The following is a 23,295-nucleotide window of genomic DNA, read 5'->3' as shown; positions in this document are numbered from 1 at the left end:
GTGTTCTTTTTCCTTATAGCCCAGCACTGAGTGGATGCTCAGGAGCTGGAGGCTAATCATAGAGCATGGCGAGGTCGGCAGCAGCAGGGCAGAATGATCAGGGAAGACCTTGTTGCAGGCACAGACCCAAACAAAGCTAAATCAGACCAAACACAGGGCAGTGTTAGCTCTGTCTTCAGTTTCACATTCGGACCTTCAAGGGCAGTGTGCCTTGTGTATTTAAGGTACTATATTTTCTCCCAGATCACCAAGGTTTCTGATCAGTGAACTGATAGAGGGGTATTCTGTGAGGACAAAGAGAGAGACCCCGTATCAGGGTTGGATATTGCCTGAAACTCAGAGGTAGCTCATCCAAGTGATCAGCTGTGGAAAATTTGAAATGAGGAGAAAGGAGAATGAAACAGTTGTCTTCTAAAAGTCTAGATATCACCACCCTATCTCTTTTCTCTGTCCTAGTAGTTTTTTCTCTCAGACTCTGAGGAAACTGTGAAATTAATCCCATCAAAAACCATTTGACTGTTAGCTATTTTTATGGCCTATATCTGCAGGTCATATTTTTGTGTTTTCCAGATAGCCCTTATTGAGTGTATATTACTTAAAAATGGAAATGACATAGCAGAGCATTTGCACAAGCCACATTAGGAAGCAGGAAATGGTGGTGAGAGAGTTCTTGGTTCAAGCATTGCAGGATCATTTGGGCTGTGCAGAATACTCTTGCTAAAATGTTGTTGGAAGCAAGCTGTTTGTGCTTTGTGTGCTTCTGGAGAGAGTAGCAGCTTTACTCTTCACTGTTATACTTGCCACCCAAAAAAGAGGGTGGAGAGAATGAAGATGAAACCTTGGCTTCTTGGGTAGGTCCTGAAGAATTGGAGAGTAAAGGAGAGCTTTGAGAAGCAGGGGCTATTTTGGGGAGGTAGGAAGACTATACCAACTGAGTAGGCACCCTTTAACATATCATCCCATGGAATCCTTCCATCAGCCTCATCAAAGTAGCTGTTGGTCTCCTCATTTTTCTGGTAAGGGAACAGAGGCTAAAAGGGGTTAGTAACACACCTGGTAACTGGCAAAGCCAGGATTTAAACCCAGGACCTTCTGATGCAAAAGCCATGCTGCCTCAGTCATTACTAGAGACCGAGGAGTTGGCTAGTGTGATGGGGGACAGTGAATTACCCACAGGTTACTGGGTAGATTTCTGTGTCTCCCTGATCTGGACCTTGACTGGTCACTGTATTACTAGATAATAGTATGCTTTGGGACGCCAGTGAAGAGAAGTTAATACAGATGCTTCTCAACTTATGATGGGGCCGCATCCCAATAAATCCATCCTAAGTTGAAAATAGCAGAACCGAGCGTGGTGGCTCATGCCTGTAACCCCAGCACTTTGGGAGGCCAAGGCGGGTGGATCACCTGAGGTCAGGAGTTTGAGACCATCCTGGCCAACATGGTGCAGCCCCATCTCTACTAAAAATACAAAAATTAGCCAGGTGTGGTGGCAGGTGCCTGTGGTCCCAGCTACTCGGGAGGCTGAGGCAGGAGAATCGCTTGAACCGGGGAGAGAGAGGTTGCAGTGAGCGGAGACTGTACCACTGCACTCCAGCCTGGGAGACAGAGCAAGACTTAGTCTCAAAAAAAAAAAAGCAAAGAAAGAAAATATCCTGAGTTGAAAGTGCGCTTTTGACTTATGAGACTATCCAGAGATAGTCCCATCATAGGTCAAGGAGTGTATTGAATGCCTGTCACTTTCACATCATCAGTAAAATAGAAAAATCCTAAGTCAGGAACCATCTGTAATTAGATCAGACCTAGTTTCTCTATGTACTTTATCATTAGGGCACTTCATGAGTCCACTTAGCACTCACTGGAGTAGGGTCAGGCAAGAGAAGTCTCAGTGTGCCTTGCAAAGGGAAGGAACAGACATTTCTTGGGCACTTACTCGATTCTCTCATTTAATCCTTTCACACATTCTGTGATGTAAATGTTGTTAGTCTTGATCCCTCAGTGCCTGACTCCCAGTGTCTCTCTCCTTTCCCTCCTCTCTCTCTTAAAATAAACTGTTAAGTATGATGGCTTTCCCACAGTGTCACAGCTAGCAAATAGAAGACCACCTTAGGTACAAATCCGCATCTTTGAGACCTTAAGGCCAGAACTTAAAGTGTATTTCTTTTTTTTTTTTTTTTCTAGTAATTTTTTTTCTAATTCCTGAATAGCCTTGCTTCTTCCTCTTTGAGTGAGAACCTACTTTGGACTTTCTTTTTTAAACCTTGATACTATCCTCGCACGTTGGGTTCATCTTTCCTTCTGACTCTCAGCCTTTTACTACTGCAGTTGGGTCTGTGTCATGGACCCAGGGCCATTTCAGGTTATCTTTGATTTAGGGATTTCATTTGGATGGTAATAGTACCATTTCACAGAGTATACATTTTAATTAGCTATATATTTGTTGGTGATCTCCCCTCTAGAATGTAAACTTCAAGAGGGCAGAGAATTTTATCTCTTTTGTTCACTACCATATTCCCAGCATCTAAATAATCCCAAACACCACAGTAGATGATCAGCAAATATTTGTTAAATATGAATGGATTGACGAAGGGGGAGTTACGTTTCTTGAAGAGTCCTTCTCATTAGAGTCTTCTTCCTAAATTACGTTTCTTGTTCCTTTCTCTTTATTCTGGCAAACCCCCTGGCCATTTGAGACCTTAGAAGAGTTTTCTAATATGCTCTTATTCCTAAGGGAAGCTGATGGTGAACATTGCCATGATTCCCTTTGAATGGAGACCTGGGCTCCCGAGGGAAGGAAGTTTGTATCTAGACCAGCAATGTTTACCACATCGCAAGAGGGAGGAGCGGAATTCTTACTCTTAGGGAAGTCACGTGTTGTGGGCCCTGCCCTTGTGATGTTGTGATGGTCAGTGCCAGGGTCTTGGGGCTGTGCCAGTTTCTGGGGCGGGTGCCAGAACCAAAGACATGCTCAAAGGCTGACTCTGGAGAGCTCCAGTTAGCTCATTTTCCCTTTTTCTTCATTAAACCTGTATCCTCAGACTGTGGGCCCATATTTATAGGGTGAGCAGTAGATCAGATCTAGCCTTTCTTACCCAGGATTCTAGAAGTTTCCTTTCTGAAACAGTCTCAGAGGAAAGGAGGGGTGAGGCAGGGAGGAGAGGCAGATTACGTATTTGTAGTTGAAAATGCTGATTGGAAGCTCTCCAGCAAATCCTGAGAGAGTCTTGGGCTTTCTGGACCACTGGGAGTGAGTTTAGACCTCATGAAGATGAGAGTTACCTCTAAAGAGGGGAGGTTGGACCCTCAGAACCAAGATGGGCGGCAGTAGGGACAAGAAGGGGAAATAAAATGCCCTACAGGGTTTCTGTCACTTTGGTTTGCCTAAAGTTTCTGATATGGCTGTATACCAGGGTCCAAAGTCCCAGTGCATTGGAGATGGGAGAGTAATATAGCTCTTGTGGCTGTTGAAAAATCACACTACTATAAGTAAGTAATGAGGAAGTACTAAGAGTTTAGGTAAATGTAACAGAGAGTCTAAAAAGGGAAGCCTGGAAGCAGCTCTGGATTCCTCATTGTTCCATCAATACTAGTTTGGAGCCAAGGAAGCTTTGGCAAACAGTTGTAGAGTAGAGAAAGCCACTTTATGAAACAAAAAGAAATTCCCATGGGCATAACCTTAATTTAATTCAGAAAATGAAGTGCTTTGCAAACTAGTGAATGTGAACTTAGCCTTCTAGTCTTGCTTCCCATGAGACACATCCACATACCCTGTCTTCACACCTTTATGCTTCACTTACTTCCAGCACATCCAAAGTCTAACTTTGCAAGGCTTGTCTTGATGTCACCACCTCTGATGCTTTTTGCAGAACTCTTGTGTCAAAATTCATCCCTTTCTTCTTCTCTGGTTCCCTATTACCCTTTGTTGAGAATTCTGTTAGAGCAAATCACTTGAAAAATAAAACAAAACAACATATGTCTGCCTATCTCCCACATGCAAATATGAACTCTTTGAAGTAGGGACTCTGAGTTACTATCTTTGTATTAACTCAGACCTGTTATGAGGGAAGGATTGATGCATCTGTTTCCACTGCCTTGAATCCTGTAATGCCTGGCACATAGTAGACTCTCAGTAACTTTTTTGCTTACTAGAATTGATTCTGGGTTAATCAGATGAACACGTTCTACAGGTAGGCTGACCTGACTCTTCTTTCCCTCCCCACTTTGGGCAGTGACCCGCATTGTGGCCGGTACATCGTGCTCCTGGCTCAGTCGCACTTATAGCAGGGGGCACTATTTACTTTACTTACTCCTGACTCCAGCATTCTCCCTTTGATCTCTGCCGCCTGCCCCAGGTAGCCACTACCATTGTCCTGCCCCAGGAGCTAATGTTTCTCTTTCCCAAGCTCCTGCCTCTCCACCTCTCTTCCCTAGTATATTCTGAGAATGAGGCCCAAGGAATCCGTGATAATGGGGAATGGCTAGAATGGGATTAAGAGTATGGTCTCTCAGCCCCCAAGGGGTCCAGTCTGGTCCACCTGTCTCCTTTTTATCTGCTCCCTTTTCTTGTCACCTTGGGGAGCTTGTTCCTCAGCTGGATGGCAGGTGATCTGGGATGTTTGCAGGTTGTGATCCTGGGAGAAGCTGGATTGCTCTTTTGACCAAAATTCTGCTGTTCAGGGAAGTAAATAGGATAGTAATTATATGTGTGGGCCCTGAAGCCAGACTGCCCAGCCTCTAACCCTGTGCCACCACTTACTAGCTGGGACCATCTCAGCCAAACAGGGTCATGCTAGTGCCTACCATGCTCATTCATTCACACATAGAACTGAGCCTCTACCGTGAGCTCAGGGTTCTTCTAGATGCCAGGGAAATAGTAGTAGAAAACACAAAAATGGTTTAATACATTTTAAGTACTTAGAGCAATGTCTAGCATATATATATATTAGCATATATATAAGCATATGTATATAAGCGTATATATATAAAAGCATATATAAGCATATATATAAGCGTATATATAAAAGCATATATATAAGCATATATAAAAGCATATATATAAGCATATATATAAGCGTATATATAAAAGCATACATATAAGCATATATAAAAGCATATATATATAAGCATATATATATAAGCATATATATATATATATATATATTTTTTTTTTTTTTTTTTTAAGACAGAGTCTTGCTCTGTCGCCCAGGCTGGAGTGCAGTGGCGCAATCTCAGCTCACCGCAAGCTCCGCCTGCCGGGTTCACGCCGTTCTGCTGCCTCAGCCTCCCGAGCAGCTGGGACTACAGGCGCCCACCACCGTGCCCGGCTAATTTTTTGTCTTTTTTAGTAGAGATGCGGTTTCACCGTGGTCTCGTTCTCCTGACGTTGTGATCCGCCCGCCTCGGCCTCCCAAAGTGCTGGGATTACAGGTGTGAGCCACCATGCCCGGCCATGTCTAGCATATATTAAGTATTCGACAATTCTAGCAATATGCTGTTCCTAGGACTTTTCTGAGAATAGATAGTCAGGTGGAATAACTTTGCCAGCAACTGCAGGACCAGATCTCTCTGAGAAGGGGAAGGACAGCGGAAGGGCTTAGATTAGGTTCCACATTTAGACCCAGGTGCAGCATTTCTGGCACTTCTTTTTGAGGTTAAATACTTGAGCTGAGTGAAGGTCGCCCTGAAAAATTGATGAATCTGTTTGATTCCATGGAAAGGGCAGGAGGAAATGACTCTGGACTGCCTCATTCTGCCTAACCCATTTGTGTAGACAGCACAGTGCCTACCAAGTCATGTATGAGTGACCCTAAGAGAGGCTTCATTTCTTGGGTAGTATGAAGGGAGATGCTAGAGGTCAATATATAAGGAAGGAGGGCAGCTGTTTGCCTCCCCACCATCAGGGCTCTCTGGCTGTGGAGGAGAGAACCCTCTTTTGAAGGCGGTGTCTTGGGAGTTAGAGAGCTGAACTTAGGAAGGAGAGTGAGGTAGGGTAGAGGTGCTGTGGCCTGATAGTTTACCTTCCCTGTTTCAGTTCATTCCTCAGGGAATGCTGCCAGAGGGCTGTTAGACTCTAGTGTGATTACTGGCTAGAGGCAAAGTTTGGACTCGGGGCTCTGATTCATTGCCTGTGGTTTCCAGTGAAAGTCCAGGCCTGATATAGTCTTTATGGGGATAGGGTTGGAGTAGAAATGCATGTGACATTTCCTGGTAATCAACAAGGTTTTCAGCTATCCTGACTGGTTCAGCACCTGCTTTCCTGCTTCTCACACTTTCTCTTTTCTATTCTTCTCCCATGAGAGGGCTTTCAGAAATGAATGCCCTTACAGCACAAAAAGGTGCCCTTGACCCAAGGTATGGGCCAATCCAGGATTCTTGGGTTGGTTCCCATGTGAGCTGCTGGCATGGCTGCTCTTGGGGACCTGCTAACTTGGCTGGGAACCATGGTGATTTGCACGCCTAAGGACAGGTGAAATAGTTCTGGGCCCTTTCCAAGATTCCGAAGTGCAGCCAGGTTTGGGACCACTAGACACTCTACTCTTTCATCTCATTTTTATCGCACTTTGTTCAGTCTTCAGCCATTACCTCAACCCAGTTCAGCCAAGTGTATGAAACTACAACTAGGCAAAGTATTTTGCTGTGGATGTAAGTCCACAGTTCATTCTGTAGTGAAGGAAACAGATAAATATAATGTAATCATAGCAGTGTTTCTCAGCCTTTTAAAAATTATCACTTCCCTAAGGAACCTTTTAAGACATTTTTTGCCTAATCACTCCCTGTCAGGAAGTTTTAATGCCACAGGTATACCAAAAAATCTATTTATGTACTGTGTGTGTGTGTGTGTGTGTGCGCGCGCACGCACACGCTTTATACTTTAAAAGAGTCAGTTTTTTTTACCCCTCAAGAACAGTTTTCACTCCCTTGGGGGAATCTCAGCCAGCCCACTGTGAGCATGTGGGTGATAGTAAAGGAGGGTGGGACAGCAGTGGGGAATGGAAAATGGCCGGGGGCCTCAAAAGCTTTGTCAGCTTTGTTTTTCCTGTCTCCTCTGCCTGAACATCACAGCTCCATAATTGTTTCTTGCCTCTCAGTCTGTCATTACCATTTTGCTCTCTCTCCTTTATCCTGAATTTTATCATTTTTCTCTAGTTTATGAATGAATTTAATGAAAATAGTAATTTGTTCAGCTCAGGGAAAATTTAGGGGAAATAATTTCCTAAAATAGCCTTCTAAGAAATCATCCCTTTGGAAAAAGAGCCTAGAAATCTATAGGGTATTCATGGGAAAACATAATAGACCTAAGGATTAGGGGAAATAAGATATACATTTGGAGTTGCCCTTCAGAGGAGATGCCCCAAGAAATCTTTATATTGGTTGCCACCAGGCTTGGATATGGACGCCCCCTATTGGATCTAACTGCTTTATATTAATTCATTTGGGGTTGATGCCAGTTCTGCATGTGGGGTATTAGATCGCTTCTCTAGCAATACAGTGTAACCAATGACAGTATCTCCTCTCTCTTACAGAAACTGCCAGAGGCATGCAGCATTGGTGATGGAAAGCCCTTTGTCATGAATCTGCAGAATCTGTATATGGCAGTCACCAAACAAGAGGTCCAAGTGGGACAGAAGCATCAAGGCACTGGTGAGCACTCCAGAGGTACCCGGTCTGTGTGAGGATACAATTAGGATCTAGGTTTATGCTGTCCAATATGATAGTTTTCTAGCCACATATAACTCTTTAAGTTTAAATTAATAAAAATGAAATAAAACTAAAAATGCATTTTCTCTTTTGCAGTAGCCACATTTCAAGTGATTAGTAGCCGCATGTGGCTGGTGGCTACCAAGTTAGTGCAGACACAGAACATTTCCATCATTGCAGAAAGTTCGATTGGGTGGCACTGGTCTAGGTACTTAGAAGGGTTAGCAAAAGAACCAGGAGAAAGATTAGTTTCCCTGGCTGGGCGCAGTGGCTCACACCAGTAACCTCAGCACTTCAGGAGGCCGAGGTGGGAAAGGCCAGGAGTTTGAGACCAGCCTGGACAACACAGCAAAAACCTCATCTCTTTTAAAAAAAAAAAATTAATCTCCATACCTGAGACATGTCAGGGAATATGTAGAAGAACAGCTGGCTATTTTGAGTCGAGGAAACTCTCATCCTACCTGCTGAAAGTGGGCCTGGGGAAATCTTCATAGCAGAAACAGGACTTTCTGAAAGTCAGCTGGAAGTTGGACTTGTGGCTACTTCTGTCTGCTTATATATTTGTACCAAACCCTAGCCTTTATCAGAATGCTTGGTGAATGCTAATATCTTCCTGGTAAGAAGAAGGCATTTATCACTATCTTCTCTTGATCTTTCTGATTTCAGGAGATCCTCATACCTCAAACAGTGCTTCCCTGCAAGGAATCGATAGCCAATGTGTAAACCAGCCAGAACAACTGGTCTCCTCAGCCCCAACCCTCTCAGCACCTGAGAAAGAGTCCACGGTGAGTCATGAGCAGCTTCCTGGATGGTGTTCTGAGAGTTGGCACCTATAGCCCCCAAGCCAGTGGTCCCTGGAATTGCTGCTTCATTGGCACTGCCTCAAAAATATTGAGGGATATTTGTGACCAGGCTCCAAATTGTAGGTGTCTAGATGGAGAGTCATGGTCTTGCACATCTTCCCTTGGTGTCCCTTCTCTGTAGGTCTTGTACGAATGATGTGCCTTGACTCCTCTTTCACCTTATCCCACTTCCGGTGATGGCCAGTGATGACCAGTGATAGTCAGCGAGGCTATTCCTTGGGGGAGAAGGGAATCTACATCTCCTGCTTAGGGTCTTATATCGCATTTGCTGTCTGACATAGACTTCAAAATACCTATGTCAGACACTTCCTGAATGCCTCTTCTTTGTAGCTGGGCATGGTGGCTCATGCTTGTTATCACAACCTGTGGGAGGCCAAGGCAGGAGGATCACTTGAAGCCAGGAGTTTGATACCAGCCTGGGCAACAAAGTGAAACCCTATCTTTACAAAAAACAAAATTAGCCAGATATGGCAGCATGTGCCTGTGGTCTCAGCTACTTTGGAGGCTGAGACAGGCGGATTGCTTGAGCCCAGGAGTTCAAGGCTGCAGTGAGCTCTGATTGTGCCCATGTACTCCAGCCTGGGTGGAAAAAAAAAAAAAAAGGCCTCATCCTAACCAGGAGCCATGAGAGGAAGAAAGTTCCTTTCCTAATTTCAGTGGAACTATTTCAAAACCCCTACTAACTTGGGTTCCCTTTTTTCTAGGGTACTTCAGGCCCTCTGCAGAGACCTCAGCTGTCAAAGGTCAAGAGGAAGAAGCCAAGGGGTCTCTTCAGTTAATCTGTTGTGGCCTCAGCTGCTGAGGATGGACTTGGAGAATAGCTTCCAAGCTTCACCTTGAAAGAAGCTTACGTGGCAGCAATATTTCTAAAATAGTGATACAGTCAGAGGCCTCCTGTAAGGGCGAGAGAACTGAAGTTCATGTTGACAGGCCCACAGGGAATTGGCCTTCCCTGTTCAAGTGGAAGCCAGTCTCTGAGAATCCCGTGCTCTCCTCTCTTTTGGTGGAGGTTCTGTAGGTTCAGGTTTCTATCATGGACTTTAGGTATATAGGGCAAGTCAGCAAGAAAGCACCACACACTCAGGAAGCCTTGTCTACCTTTCCCTAGCGTCTCTAGCCAGCCAGCCCCAGATACTCCTCAGAGACCCACTTCTCTCTTTTGCATGGAATAAAAAGGACTCACAGTCCCTGCTTTTGGGATTACTTATGCTGTGGAACTCATAACCCAATTCACTTCCTTCACTGGGTCCCACCCCATTGTTGTCTCTGGATGAAGTCTAGCCATCACTCCGGTCCTTCAGATTCTTCATAAACTTTTCTGCAGTTGCCAGAGCTAAGTCTCCATTTGGAAACTTCGATCTCAAGAACTCTCTTGATGGTGGGCACAAGACAGATAGATGATTGCTGCTTTCCTTTGCCAAACTTGGATGCATTTTTCTCTTTGTTTCCAAAGTATAGGCAACAGGTTAAACTACCACGTGGGGTAGTTTATCGATCCTCCCGCCTCATCCTTCTGCATAACTGGGACTAAAGGCACACACCACCACACCTAGCTAATTTTTGTATTTTTGTGTGTGTGGAGACAAGGCTTTGCCATGTTGCCCAGGCTGGTCTTGAACTCCTGGACTCTAGTGATCTGCCCACCTCAACCTCCCCAAGTGCTGGGATTACAGGCATGAGCTACCAAGCCTATCCCATTTCTGGTTTATTTACTTTTGATGGTTAAATGCCTCCTTATTCAAATATCCTGTATATATACTGGTGTTTCTGTCCTGATGTCAAGTCTCGAGAGAAGATGATCAAACAATAATAAAATAATTATAATAAGAACAACAATAATAAATAGCTAACATTTATTGAGCAGTTAATGTATACCAGCTACTCTAATGAGCACTTGACATTGATCCTCATAGCATCATATGAGGAAGATGCTGTTAACCCATTAAGAAATTGGATCTTGAAGTGAGTAAGTGACTTATCAAAGGTCATACAGCTAGTAAGTGACAGCCAGAATTTAAGCCCAGACAGCTGAGTTCTTAACAGCATTATTATATACACTAATGAAAACATTTATTTTCCAGAAAGGACATTAGGTTCTTCTTTCCAGTCTCCCACTGTAAACCTCCTTATCCCATGACCTTGCCTCCTTTCAATAGGATGTCTGCTCCCCAGGGGCTCTTCAGGGAAGGAGCTCTTGAGGACTCCAGGACTTACCCTCATGCTTTTTCCTGCTAGCAGAGTCTGAGAGCTCCACCAAGGCTCATTCCCAGTCACTGCTGATAACTTTTCTTTACCCCCAGACCCTAGAGTGTGCTGTGCTGTGGTAGTGACTGTCATCGAAGTGAATTGGGAACTATATAAAAACAGCCTATCAGCTGGCTTACTTTGCTCTTTCGTTACTTTTTTTTTTTTAAATGGAGTCTTGCTCTTGTTGCCCAGGCTGGAGTACAATCGCACAATTTTGGCTCACTGCAAACTCCACCTCCTGTGTTCAAGTGATTCTCCTGCCTCAGCCTCCCGAGTAGCTGGGATTAGATGCCCGCCACCAAGCCCGGCTAATTTTTGTATTTTTTGTAGAGACAGGGTTTCACCATGTTGGCTAGGCTGGTCTCGAACTCCTGACCTCAGGTGATCTACCTCCCTCGGCCTCCCAAAGTGCTGGGATTACACGTTTGAGCCACCGTGCCTGGCCGATCTTTCGTTTCTTTTTAGCATAATTTAGATAGTCAGATTTCAGTATCTACAAGGCACATGGAAAATGGAAAGGCTTCCCCTGCAAGCTTGGAGAAAATACCGGTTCTTCACCCTGGGCATTCCCTGTACTGTAAGAGCACAGACTCAAGACATTTTTCATCACAGTGGGGCCAGAGGCCTGTGAATCCCTCAAAATTGTAGGTAAAATCTTAAGAGCAAAATTTTGTTGATGTTCTCAAAAAGAATGTGTGACTTTCTAAAAAGGTTAAGTAAGAATATAGCTAGTAACCTTCCATCCACTGCCCCCATCATCCCCAAAGGTTGCTGTCTCCATGGGGGTATTGCTTAAATATGTTGTTAGAGAAACATTGCTACCAGAGGCCCTGCCACAGGCATTCTTGCCCCGAAGCCCTTACCCCCCAAAGCTAGGGGTAGTGGTTGAGAATCATTATCCTAAGGCAACTCCAGGGAAATCCCTGCTTTGACAAATTGGCCTAGCCAGGCTGTATTCCAGCCCTGCCCCCTGGCTTGGGCCCCTCCCTGAGGCCCCCAGCCTGGCCCAACCCCCACTCTACATGCACATAAAAGGGTCGAATTCTCGTGGCTGCTCCATAAATTTTATTCCGTAAATATTAGTTTTCCCTGTGTTTAATAAAGCAGTGGCCCACCTCCCCGCCTACCCGCCCGCTCCCCGGGGCTGGGGCTGGGGCCAGGGCTGGCTGGTGGGAGAAGGGACTCTTTGAATTGCTTTGGAGTATTTTTAGAAAAAAAAATAATATAAGGTGGTTTACACGAGCAAGCCAGCAAACCAGGAGCAGGACTTGGGACCTCGAGGAAGTTCCAGCAGGAACTTGACCTAAAAAGTAGAGAAATAGCGCCACCTAGATTGCAAGGCCTACTTGGCCTTGCCGGCTGGTCCCCCATAGTTAGCTAGGACAGGCATGCTCCCTGCTTGGAGAGAAAGCCTCATCCCTTTCCACTCTAGCTGGGTAGCACCTCCTTTTCTCATGCCTCAGTGGGGGCTTCCCCAGCAACCCTTAAAAGCAGAGCTCAGGCTGGGTCCTAAAAGATATCACTAGGGTCATTCTCTTCTCTTGTCACCAGGCAGCCAGTCTCCCAGATCAAGGAGGATTTCCAAGGGATAGTAAAGTTATTGAGAAGGCAGGAAGAAAGCTTCTAGTCTCCATCTTTCCCTGACTCCTGAGAAGCGAATTCCTATGGTGTAAGGTGGCGAAGAGTGAGATCTGTGCTTCTATGCTCTGAACTGGAAAGAGTCTAGCCTGTTGAGACCAAAATCCTTCCACAGGCCTGGTGCAGCGCACCCACAGTGAGCACTGGGGGAAGGAGAGATGCTCACATCTCTTGATACTCAGCCCTACTGCTGCTCGTTTTTATCCAGCGGTACATTTGGACTCCGTTTTCTTTCCTTCCTTTTCACTTAGACCTCCCATTTTCCCAAGCCCTTACCTCCTCCTTAGCCCACGTTTGTTGGGAGATAAGCAGGGGCCCCTTGTGTACTCCGTACAAAGCTGGCGGGAGGAGTGGGGAATGGAAAAGGCTGTGCTGCTCCTCCTGGTTTCGTTCCTTACATTGTCACTAGGAGCATTTTCCTCTCTCTGTTTATTCTGTCTCTCATTTTCTCCTACTTAGAAAACTACACAGATTCGCTCCAAAGAGTATAGAGGAAGCCTAAATTCTCTTAATAGCCCTTCCTCATGATATGGTAAGCTCACTTTGTCTGTTCTGCTTATGCTGTTAATGCAGACTGTGTTAATAGACACATTTCCTGTGCACTTTTATGTTTTCATCCTTTCATTAGGTTATACTCTTTGAGAACAGGGTCAGTTTTAACCCTAACTCAGAAAATATCACTTCAGGGGTATTATACCATTAACAAATATAATTTTATGTCAACTAGGTTTTGATACAATCAGGATATGTTTTTCTAAGCTCTACTGTGAAGTAGTTTCTGTCTTCTAATTTTTCTTGAAGAAAAAACTGTTCGAAAGGAATAAATGACATACTGCAAGGAAGCCACCAAACTCAGAGCTCAAGAACCTTGGTTCCTCGTCTCTGTTACTAATATCCATAAATGTATGGGCTAGCAAAATTGTAATGGATTACACTAGGCCCTTAGATACAGAGGGGAATGCAGGAAGAGAAGGAAGCCCATACTTTATAGGAGGGGGGTTCCCAGCTGCATTGATGCCCTGGAAGCTGCTACAGGGTGCTCTTGTCCAGGGCAGCTCGTTGCTCTATGTTTTTTCCTTGTGTTCTTGGCCAAGGCCTCAGAAGATCTCACCATGAGCGGAACATCCAGTGCATGGAGGGTATGAGGTAGCTTGTCTTATGTGAGGAAGAGGGACCATAGGGAATCCTTCTCTATTTGAACATCTAGAAGTCCATCTTTCTTGATCTTTCATCCCATCTTCTGAGACTTTTTTTGTGGTGACCTTTTATGTATCCTCTCAGCTCTGGGCTCTCAGTTCTCTGTCCTAGCACATAGGAAGTCATTAGGTAGCACCCAAGTATTCTAGCAAAGGCTTCATCACTCTTCTGAGCTATTAAGTCCCACCCCACTCAGTTTCTCTATTTGGAGCCCAACAGATTTTGCTATCCTTCCACCCACTCAGCACCCAACTCTTATGGGTTCTCAAGAATCTGGGCCAGCCTACCAGGGGAACCCGGAAGAAGCACTGGAAGAGCTCCAGGGTGTGGGGAGCACACAGCCATTGACTCACCTGGGAAGATTGTGCTAGGATTACTTGTCCTGCTGGGCCAAGGGCCAGTAGTTAAAGGAGCATGCAGTGCCACACTCTTCCTCTCTGCCCTTACTCTGGGGCCCAAAACAGTAGCAGAGTTAGAATTGGGGAGTAGGGTTCAGGGGCTGCTGGGAGTCCCTTCTGAAATGTGTTGTATTTACTTTTTCATATTGGCAGCTGGAAGGGGAAGCCCATCCCAGCTCGGCATTGTTGTCTAACATGGTTAATCAGATCCTATAATCCTGCTGTGGAAATATTGGGCCTCACTCAAAACAATAGAGACCGAGAATATTGTGGTTAAATTTCAACCAACGGCCTCCCTGGCCTGTTTGCCTAACCCCTACCCCCCTCTCCCGGGCCAGAGTCCTCCTAGCTTTATGGACCCCTGATAGGATTGACGGCCAGTCAGAAATGGGTGACAGGAGAGGGGAGAATGGAGTAGGGGAAGGGTGATCCTTTTGACTGGCACTTCATCCTGGCTTTTCCCTCCTACCTCAGGCCTTGAAGGCTGAGCAGGGGATGGTGAAAGGGGTTGGAGCTGGTAGGGAAGCCCCACAGGGTGTGGGTCTCCACTCAGGGATCAAGAGCAGTGCTGTTGGGAATCATGCATGGTAAAGACAGCCCTTACTCAAGACAGAAAAAGCCTGATGCCACATGAGAAGGGAAGACTGCCAGTTTCATTTAGCATTGTTGCCTAGGGGGGATTTCAGGGCGTCCTGTCACGTGGGAGGAATGGGGAGGCACTAGTTGTGGAAGGCAGAGCTGGTAATAATTTAGATTTTGTTTCATAGATAACAGCAATACTAATAACGGTGTGATGACATTTGAAGGTGATACTGATGGCCCTACTTGAGTGGTTTTCTGATAGTGGTAATGTCTGTTGTGCTGCCCTCTTTCATAGGTGTGAATTAAATCTGGCAGGAAAATTTACATAGTTAGAATAGCAAGACAAAGGGAATAGATCATTTCAGAAGGATAAGCTGTACAATGGTATTTTGAATTAAAAAAAAAAAGAAAAGATTGAGTGTCTGGATTGTGCTAAAGGGGAAATTTAAGACTGGGCTCCATGGCTTACGCCTGTAATCCCAGCACTTTGGGAGGCTGAGGCGGGAGGATTGCTTGAGGCTAGGAGTTTGAGACCAGCCTAGGCAACATGGCAAAACCCTGTCTTTGCAAAACATTTTTAAAACTAGCGTGGTGGGCCAGGCGCAGTGGCTCACGCCTGTAATCCCAGCACTTTGGGAGGCTGAGGCAGGTGGATCACCTGAGGTCAGAAATTTGAGACCAGCCTGGCCAACATGGTGAAACCCCATCTCTACTAAAAATACAAAAATTAGCTGGATGTGGTGGCGCACACCTGTAATCCCAGCTAGTCTACTCAGGAGGCTGAGGCAGGAGAATCGCTGGAACCCGGGAGGCAGAGGCTGCAGTGAGCTGAGATCGTGCCACTGCACTCCAGCCTGGGCGACAGAGCAAGACTCCATCTCAAAAATAAAAATTAAAAAAAAATTAGTGTGGTGATGTGCGCCTGTAGTCCCAGGTACTCCAGAGGCTGTGGCAGATTGTGGGCTTATTGAACACAGGCAGTTTGTGGCCATTCAGCAAGGAGCATAATGCCCCTGTTGGTGGTGATAGTGAATAAGCACTCAGTGCAGTCAATAAGTATATAATTTGAGTTAATGCATGTTTAATGATTCCTGTTTCTTGTTGAATGTGGATTTCTCTATCTCATTCCCAATACATTTCCTACAAGCCAGTGCCATTCCCTTGAATTGCTTTATAGCGATCTGGAATGTTTTCCCATCGGATTTTCTCACTTGCAGTTCAAGTCTGTGAACACCATGAGGTTTAATCAACATGAGGTTTAAGCCAACTTTATAGGTTTCCTATATCTCCCTTCCTGGTCAGCAATATAGCCCATTCTCTGGAGCTTCCCGTGGGGATTTTTCTTCCCAGTGAATTCTTCCTATTAGTTATCTAAGTGGTTTAACTGTTGAAATGTTTTCCGTCATCTTTAGATCCTTTTGAAACCACTTTCTCTACCTGCTTCAGTTCCATTTGATGACCGCCATCATCTTTGAGATTCCCATCCAGAACCATGCATACCTCTTAGGTTCTCACAGCCAGGAACTATTTCCTAAGTTGTCTTTCTGGTGGAAAGCTCAGCTCCTACTAAGCAGTCCTTGCTTCAAAATGGCTTTGATGAATGACCCAAAGGAGCCAGGCCAGTCCCTGAGTCATCACAGAGCACCCTAGGTGAGAAACCCTGAAGTGTTCTCTGCTGTTGCTCCACCCCTACCCTATATGAACAGATTAAATAGTTTCATTTGGCACAGTTCTGCTATTTTCATTTGTCAAACCCTAAAAATGCACACACACTTTGACCGTTCACTAGTCCATAGTGCAGGAACTGGGGCCTCACTGTACTTCACCTCGTTGACTGGTGACACCTCCGAAAACAGTGTGGCTGTGACTTGTGCCTGGTGCATCCCGGGTGCATGACAGCCAAGTACAAACTCGAAGTCAGTCGCCTCACAAGCTGGGTGTCCTAGTGAGGAGTCTTCTCTGCCTTTTGCTGAAAATATCACTGTGTTAAATTTCCCCTTTATTTTTAAATTTTCCATTTATTTATTTTCGAGGTATCTCACTCATTTGCCCAGGCTGTAGTGCAGTGGCACAGTCATGGCTTACTGCAGCCTCAACTTCCTGGGCTCAAGGAAAGCCATTAGGCCCAGCCCAAAGTTGATATTTAAAAGATAGATTCTTTCCCCCAAATTGTTTCTTTTTTTATTTTCTCCCCCACGGGGTCTCACTAAGTTGCCCGGTCTGGTCTCACATTTCTGGTCTCAAACAATCTCCTTACCTCAACTTCCTGAGTAGCTGGGACAATAGGCGAGTGCCTCCACACCCAGCATTCCTCTCAAATTTTTCAAGTATGGGAGCTAGGTGAGGTGGCTCACACCTGTAATTCCAGCACTTTGGGAGGCTGAGTCGGGTGGATCATGAGGTCAAGAGATCAAGACCATCCTGGCCAACATGGTGAAACCCCGTTTTTACTAAAATTACAAAAATTAGCTGGGTGTGGTGGCACACACCTGTAGTCCCAGCTACTCGGGAGGCTGAGGCAGGAGAATCACTTGAACCCAGGAGGTGGAGGTTGCAGTGAGCGGAGATAGTGCCACTGTACTTCAGCCTGGCGACAGAGCAAGACTCTGTCTCAGAAGAAAAAAAAAAAAATTAAGTGTACAAAGGAGAAAGTGAGAACCATGACAGGGTCTCTCTCTCTCTCTTTTTTAAAGTTTAAAAGAATCCTATATGTATATACTGTTTTGTTACCTACTTTTACTTAATTATGTTGTGTCTATATTTACATGTCAATACATAAATCTCTTTAAAGGGTAAATTATCTTCACTCTGAGCTTTACAAAAAGTTTGAAAAACACCCTCGTGATCAGAAAGTAGAAAGTTAAACTCACTCACTCCATCCTCCTCTCCGGCGACTCTCCCACCTAGCTTTATTTTCTTTAGTCGCAATGGTCTCCTTGCTATTTCCCTGACATACCGTGGTTCTGTCTGCCTAGAGTGCTCTTCCCCTAGGTATCTGCTTGGTCAAAACCTTCACCTCTTTCAGGCCTTTGCTCAAATCGCACCTTCTCAATGAGACCAACATTAACCACTCTACGTAACGGAGGAATCTGCCTTCTGACCTTGCATCCCCCTCCTGCCACAAGCTGGCTGCACCCCAGTCCTTTCACCCTGTGCTTGGAATGTGGTGTTTTGCCCATAGTCCTTTCTTATTCCCTTCTAACCCATTATTATTATTACAGATGATCCCCAATGTACGATGGTTCAACTTACAATTTTTTGATTCGATGATGGTGCAAAAGCCATCTGTATTCAGTAGAAGCCGTACTTTGAGGGCCCGTACAATCATTCTGTTTTTCACTTGCAGTATAGTATTCAGTAAATTACATTAGATATTCAACACTGGATTATAAAACAGGTTTTGTGTTAGATGATATTGGCCAACTGTAGGCTAATGTGAGTGTTCTGAGCATGTTTAAGGTAAGCTAGGATGTGACATTTGCTAGGTTAGGTGTATTAAATGCATTTTCGACTTAGGATATTGTCAACTTACAGTGGGTTTAGCGGGACACAACCCCATTGTAAACTGAAGTGCAACTATATATTTTATTTTATTTTTTGAGATGAAGCCTCACTCTGTTGCCCAGGCTGGAGTGCGGTGGCATCATCTCGGCTTACTGAAACGTCCCTCCTGAGTTCAAGTGATTCTCCTGCCTCAGTCTCCCTAGGAGCTGGGATTACAGGCACGCACCACCATGCCCAGCTAATTTTTGTATTTTTAGTAGAGATGAGGTTTCACCATGTTTCTAGGCTGGTCTCAAACTCCTGACCTCAGGTGATCCACCCACTTCCGCCTCCCTGGGATTACAGGTGTGAACCACCGCGCCCAGCCTATTTATTTAGAGACAGAGTCTTGCTCTGTCACCCAGGCTGGAATGGAGTGGTGCGATCTTGGCTCACTGCAACCTCTGCCTCCCTGGTTCAAGCAATTCTGGTGCCTCAGCCATTTGAATAGCTGGGATTACAGGTGGATACCACCATGCCTGGCTAATTTTTGTATTTTTAGTAGAGACGGGGTTTCACCATGTTGGCCATGCTGGTCTCAAACTCCTGACCTCAGATGATCTGCCCGCCTCGGCCTCCCAAAGTGCTGGGATTACAGGCATGAGCCATGGCGCTCAGTGAGTTATTTGTTCATTTTTAATTGTCCGTCTCCCCAACTCCTCTTTACTAGAATAAAGTTCCATGAGGACAGGGATTTTGTTTTGTTTTGTTTTTTGTTCTCTCACATTTCAAGCACCTAGAACAGTGTCTGGCACTTAGTAGGTTCTCAAAATTTTTTTTATGGAGTGAATAAATGAAGAAAGATTATCACACACATAAGACACCCCTGTTCACACCAGCAGTATCTTGGGTGGTTTTAGGAATTTGTGGATATAAATGAAGTCTGTTTTGTTTGGGGCACTCTGTTGTAGGGTGGGAGTGAGTGTTAAATACCCTTTTGTTAGTTATAACCGTAATAGAATAAACTTGTCATTTTGCAGAAGCTAAGAATACAAGTTACTAAAAAGCAAATGACTATATCCTTTCTTGCTTTCTTTGGCTACAGATCCCCAGCATCCTTAGGGTACCATCTCTACCCAGAGGGACCGGGTGAGAGAGTGTGGGTAGATTAGTACAAACCCAGTTACAGAAAGCTGATAGGCGTGCCAGGGAATCACTTGAGTATTATTGAACATTCACTGAACTAGTGTTTTCTAAGATTTTCTATTAAGCAGCTCATTTCTTCTCAAATAGAGACTGGAGTAGAAATAAAGGCTGGGCGTGGTAGCTCAGAAATAAAGCTCATTAGTTAGTCAATATATTATAATCCATGTCCTTCTCCTCCTCCTTCTTCTTCTTCTGACAGAGTCTTGCTCTGTTGGCCAGGCTGGAGTGCAATGGTGCAATCTTGGCTCACGACAACCTCTGCCTCCGGGGTTCAAGCCATCCTTGTGCCTCAGCCACCTGAATAGCTGGGATTATAGGCGCGCACCACCACACCCAGCTAAATTTTGTATTTTTAGTAAAGAAGGAGTTTCGCCATGTTGGCCAGGCTGGTCTTGAACTCTTGACCTCAAGTGATGCACTGGCTTTGGCCTCCCAAAGTGCTGGGATTACAGGTGTGAGCCACCAAGCCCAGCCCTAGAAAAAAAGACGTCTGTCTTTTTTTTTCTGTAAATGTCTTTCTATAAGATAAGAGTTTCCCACAATCTTTGGTCTCTGATTTGAGGGAAAAACACTCTGTAACTAATTCTGCCTTTTCCTAGCTTTTCAAAGTCATCAAAGCAAGGTCTTTAATGCCTGACTCTCTCTGAAGTACCTTGTAATGAGCTTATTGTTTGAGCAAAGGTAACTTGACATTCCCGTTTCTAATCAACAGCCAGCTTTCAAAGCATTGTTAGTTTTGAGTGGCTCTAGTTGGATCTCCAAATGTGACCTGGACTGATCAGAGGCTTGAAAGACAGGTATGCTTTTATTTCTGCATATGGGGCCAAATTTGGTGGAGTTGCTTACCTTTTCAAAAAATCAACAGTAGAAGTCAGAGTGACACCATTCTGTTGGGGAAGTGGTCAGTCAAATAAAGTATAAGGTGTTAAAAGCCCAAGAAGAAGGTAACAGTTCTAGAAGGAGGAAAAACAGTTTCTTCGATTTAGGAAGGAAAATGATTGACTTGAACAGAGGTGGACAACCCAGCATGCTTGCCCTGGGAATCATTCACCAAGAGACTGTTACCGTGGAGTCAACAAGGGCCTGGATTCCAACTCCAGCTCCCTATTGGACAAGCTCTGAACCTGAGTTTCTGCATTTGTAAAATCAAGATAATAGTGTGAACTTCACAAGGTTTTTGTGAAGGTTTTGTGAGATGATATTAGGGTTTCTTCTCTTTCTTAGATCATCTAACTCGGCTCTTCATCATTACTAGGCCATCATCTTTGCTTGTACCGCTCCCCTTTCCTGAGTATCCTCTTCATTCTTTTCAGTCATTCCCTTCCCTCCTTCAGAACTGATTTTATCCAAGAGATCTAATCCCAGGCTAATCATTTCTTATTTCCATATTCTCCTAGACCAAATTCATCTAATCTATTAGCCTATCTAGTTTATAATGCATTATTCTGTATTCTTTTATGAGTAGCATTTGTGGCTTTGTAATTGTCTTTTATTTTCATGATTTGTCTTTAAGGTTAAATAGTAAATTCCTCAAGGACAACTGTATCTTCTACTTTTCTGTTTGCATTCTGTGTTCTTATGTGCCTATTATACTACAGCATCAAGGTAGATATTCCCTAATAGAAAGAGATAGTGGCTGCTAATGACCACTGCTGTCTTGGGTCACCACACATGAGCCTCCTTATGTATTCCCCCTAGATGAGTAATAGGAATCAGAAAACTGCTGCTGTCCCTAAGTGAACCCAGCAGAGGATAAAAGTGAATTATAAGTAACATTTGTACTTTAAAGCTTATATGTTTTAACCCTTTCAACAACTCTATGAGGTATGTGATATTATTTTCATGTTATAGATGAGAAAATGGAAGTTCAGAGTCATGTCTAAGGTCACACAGGTAGAAGGTAGCAAAGATGGTGTTCAGGCATGGGTTTGCCACCTCCAGGTCTACTGTTTCTATTGAGCCAGGGTTGCTGTGCACTGGGTCACTGGAGGGTGTTGGACTAACTGCATTCCTGAAACTTGTCTGGTTGTGGCTTACCACCCTTGGATTTAGAGCTGGATTGATCCGGTCAAGTGGCAGGATTAGGAGAAAAAATACTAGTTGACTATAGAAGTATGGACCTATGCAGTATGTATGTGGATGTGAAGATATGCTATAGAATATCATGTATATACTATAAGTACAATGTATTTCTACTATATAGTGTTAAATTAAGATTGACTAAAAATACTAACATGGTAGTCTACTAAGTAGATATTTAAATTATGTTCTATTATGTATTTCCCTTCATTTCTAACCTATTTTTTTAACTTTCACTTTTCTAAACAAAAAATTAATCATATTATCCAAAGCAATAGATAATTTGTTCTCTTCAAAATAGAGCTGATTGAAGGATAGAAGAGATCTAAAGGTGAGAGAAGAAAGTGATTTTACCAGCAGGCCCAGGAGGGTCGAGCCCAGTGAGGCTCGATCACTGCATCTCTCTCCTGATAATGAGGTCACATGTCCCAGGCTGTATGCCACTGGAGCTTCCATAGTGGCATACTCTGCCCCCGTTCAATTTTAATACTGCTGACAGAGGCTGGCAATGATCAGAAAAAGAACCAGGCCATGTTTGATAGGTCTAAGGAACTACTAGCCCAGTTTAAAAGCCACCCAACACCTACTGAACAGCTAAGAACATAGGCAGCCAAGAAATGACCCAGATACTGAGGCCCCAGGTTGGATTTAAAGTGCTCCAGGTCACTGCTGTAGAGATTATGGTGCTCCCAGTCTCCATCCTTCCTCCACTGAAGGAGGTTGGACTGATGTTGACCCAAATTTGAGATTCAGATCTTGGAGCACCATTATGTCCTGAGAAAAGAGTATAGCTTTGGAGTGCAAAAGCTCTGGGTTCAAATTTTAGCTCTGGGACCCCAGGCAAGTTACTTGGCATCTAGATCTTGGAGTTATAAATTTGTAAAATGAGAATAATGTCATGCACAGAGGATTATTATGGAGATTTTACTAATTGTGTAAAGCACCTGGCAGAGAGAAAAGACTTGATACACGCTGGTCTCCCTCTGCTTCTCCAGCACACACCCTAATCACTGTTCCTAAATTAGCCTGGCAGAGGAGGGTCTTGTCTTGGTGAAGCCCAGTCTCAACCAACGAGGTGGCTCTGCTGCAGAGGCACACCTGATGGCAAGCTATGGGAGTACTTATAGCATAAAAACTTATTTGACATGGATCAGATCTTTACCAGATTTGTATTTAATAGGTTAGAATTACAGTCTGAGAGAGGAGAAATGAGAGGAAGAATGGAAAAGCTAATAAATGGTTATAAATTAGAACCTCTGAGAGAACTTAAAGAAATTGTCTTTTACTTGGAGAAAAGAAGATTGAAAGCAATTTAACAACTCTTCAAGACAATGCATGAAAGATAATCAGCAGGATAATGGCCCTAATCCCTAAGGCCAGAAAAAGAGGAACGAGTTGAATTTGCATTAGAGAGGGAGGGAGATAGATTAAATTTAAGGCGAAATTTCTCTAGAAGAATATTATTAAACAGTGGGATAGGTGACCGCAGAAGCCTATGGAATTTTCTTTCATGGAACTCCATAAAAACAGAGAGCCCCTGTTTGGTTTGTGAGAGGTACTGACCCTGCTCCAGAAATCTGAGGTAGAGGGGCAGGAGGGAAAGGGGATGGAGAATATCGCAGAGATAGTTCTTGAGCCCTGGAAAACACAAGTTAGAGCACTTGGAAAGCTTTCAGGGAAAAGAAGCAACATTCATCTTTGACTAGGAAACAGAATCTGAATGCTAATGCAAGAAAGAACATGCGGGGTGGGGAGAAGGTGCGGGCAAAGGGGAGGAAAGGAGGCGATCCATTTTGTTTCCACATTGCAGGCACCGCTCCACTCCTAGTGGAGCAATCCTAAATTTCTTTCTGTGGGCCTCAGTTTCCTTTTCTATAATATCAAGCGCTTAGATTAAGCACTCT

At 44.3% G+C, this 23,295-nt stretch overlaps 1 protein-coding gene across 7 annotated transcripts in view; it reads left to right on the top strand.

Moving 5' to 3' along the window:
* Positions 1-10,404, top strand: part of NHEJ1 (non-homologous end joining factor 1) — an 86,594-nt gene extending 76,190 nt beyond the window's left edge. For all 7 annotated transcript variants that reach the window (XR_008546694.2, XM_009444346.4, XM_001160321.7 and 4 more), the window contains 3 exons: positions 7,524-7,641; positions 8,365-8,483; positions 9,266-10,404. Coding sequence is in view for 6 of the 7 variants with exons in the window: in XM_009444346.4 (XP_009442621.1) it covers positions 7,524-7,641; positions 8,365-8,483; positions 9,266-9,340 (312 nt within the window). In the remaining variant the exon portion in view is untranslated. The remainder of the gene's footprint in view (positions 1-7,523; positions 7,642-8,364; positions 8,484-9,265) is intronic.
* The last annotated feature ends 12,891 nt before the right edge of the window (positions 10,405-23,295 follow it).

Source organism: Pan troglodytes, chromosome 13 (assembly GCF_028858775.2).
Source record: "Pan troglodytes isolate AG18354 chromosome 13, NHGRI_mPanTro3-v2.0_pri, whole genome shotgun sequence".
Lineage (NCBI taxonomy): Eukaryota > Metazoa > Chordata > Mammalia > Primates > Hominidae > Pan > Pan troglodytes.
This window is presented reverse-complemented; position numbering and strand designations above follow the sequence as displayed.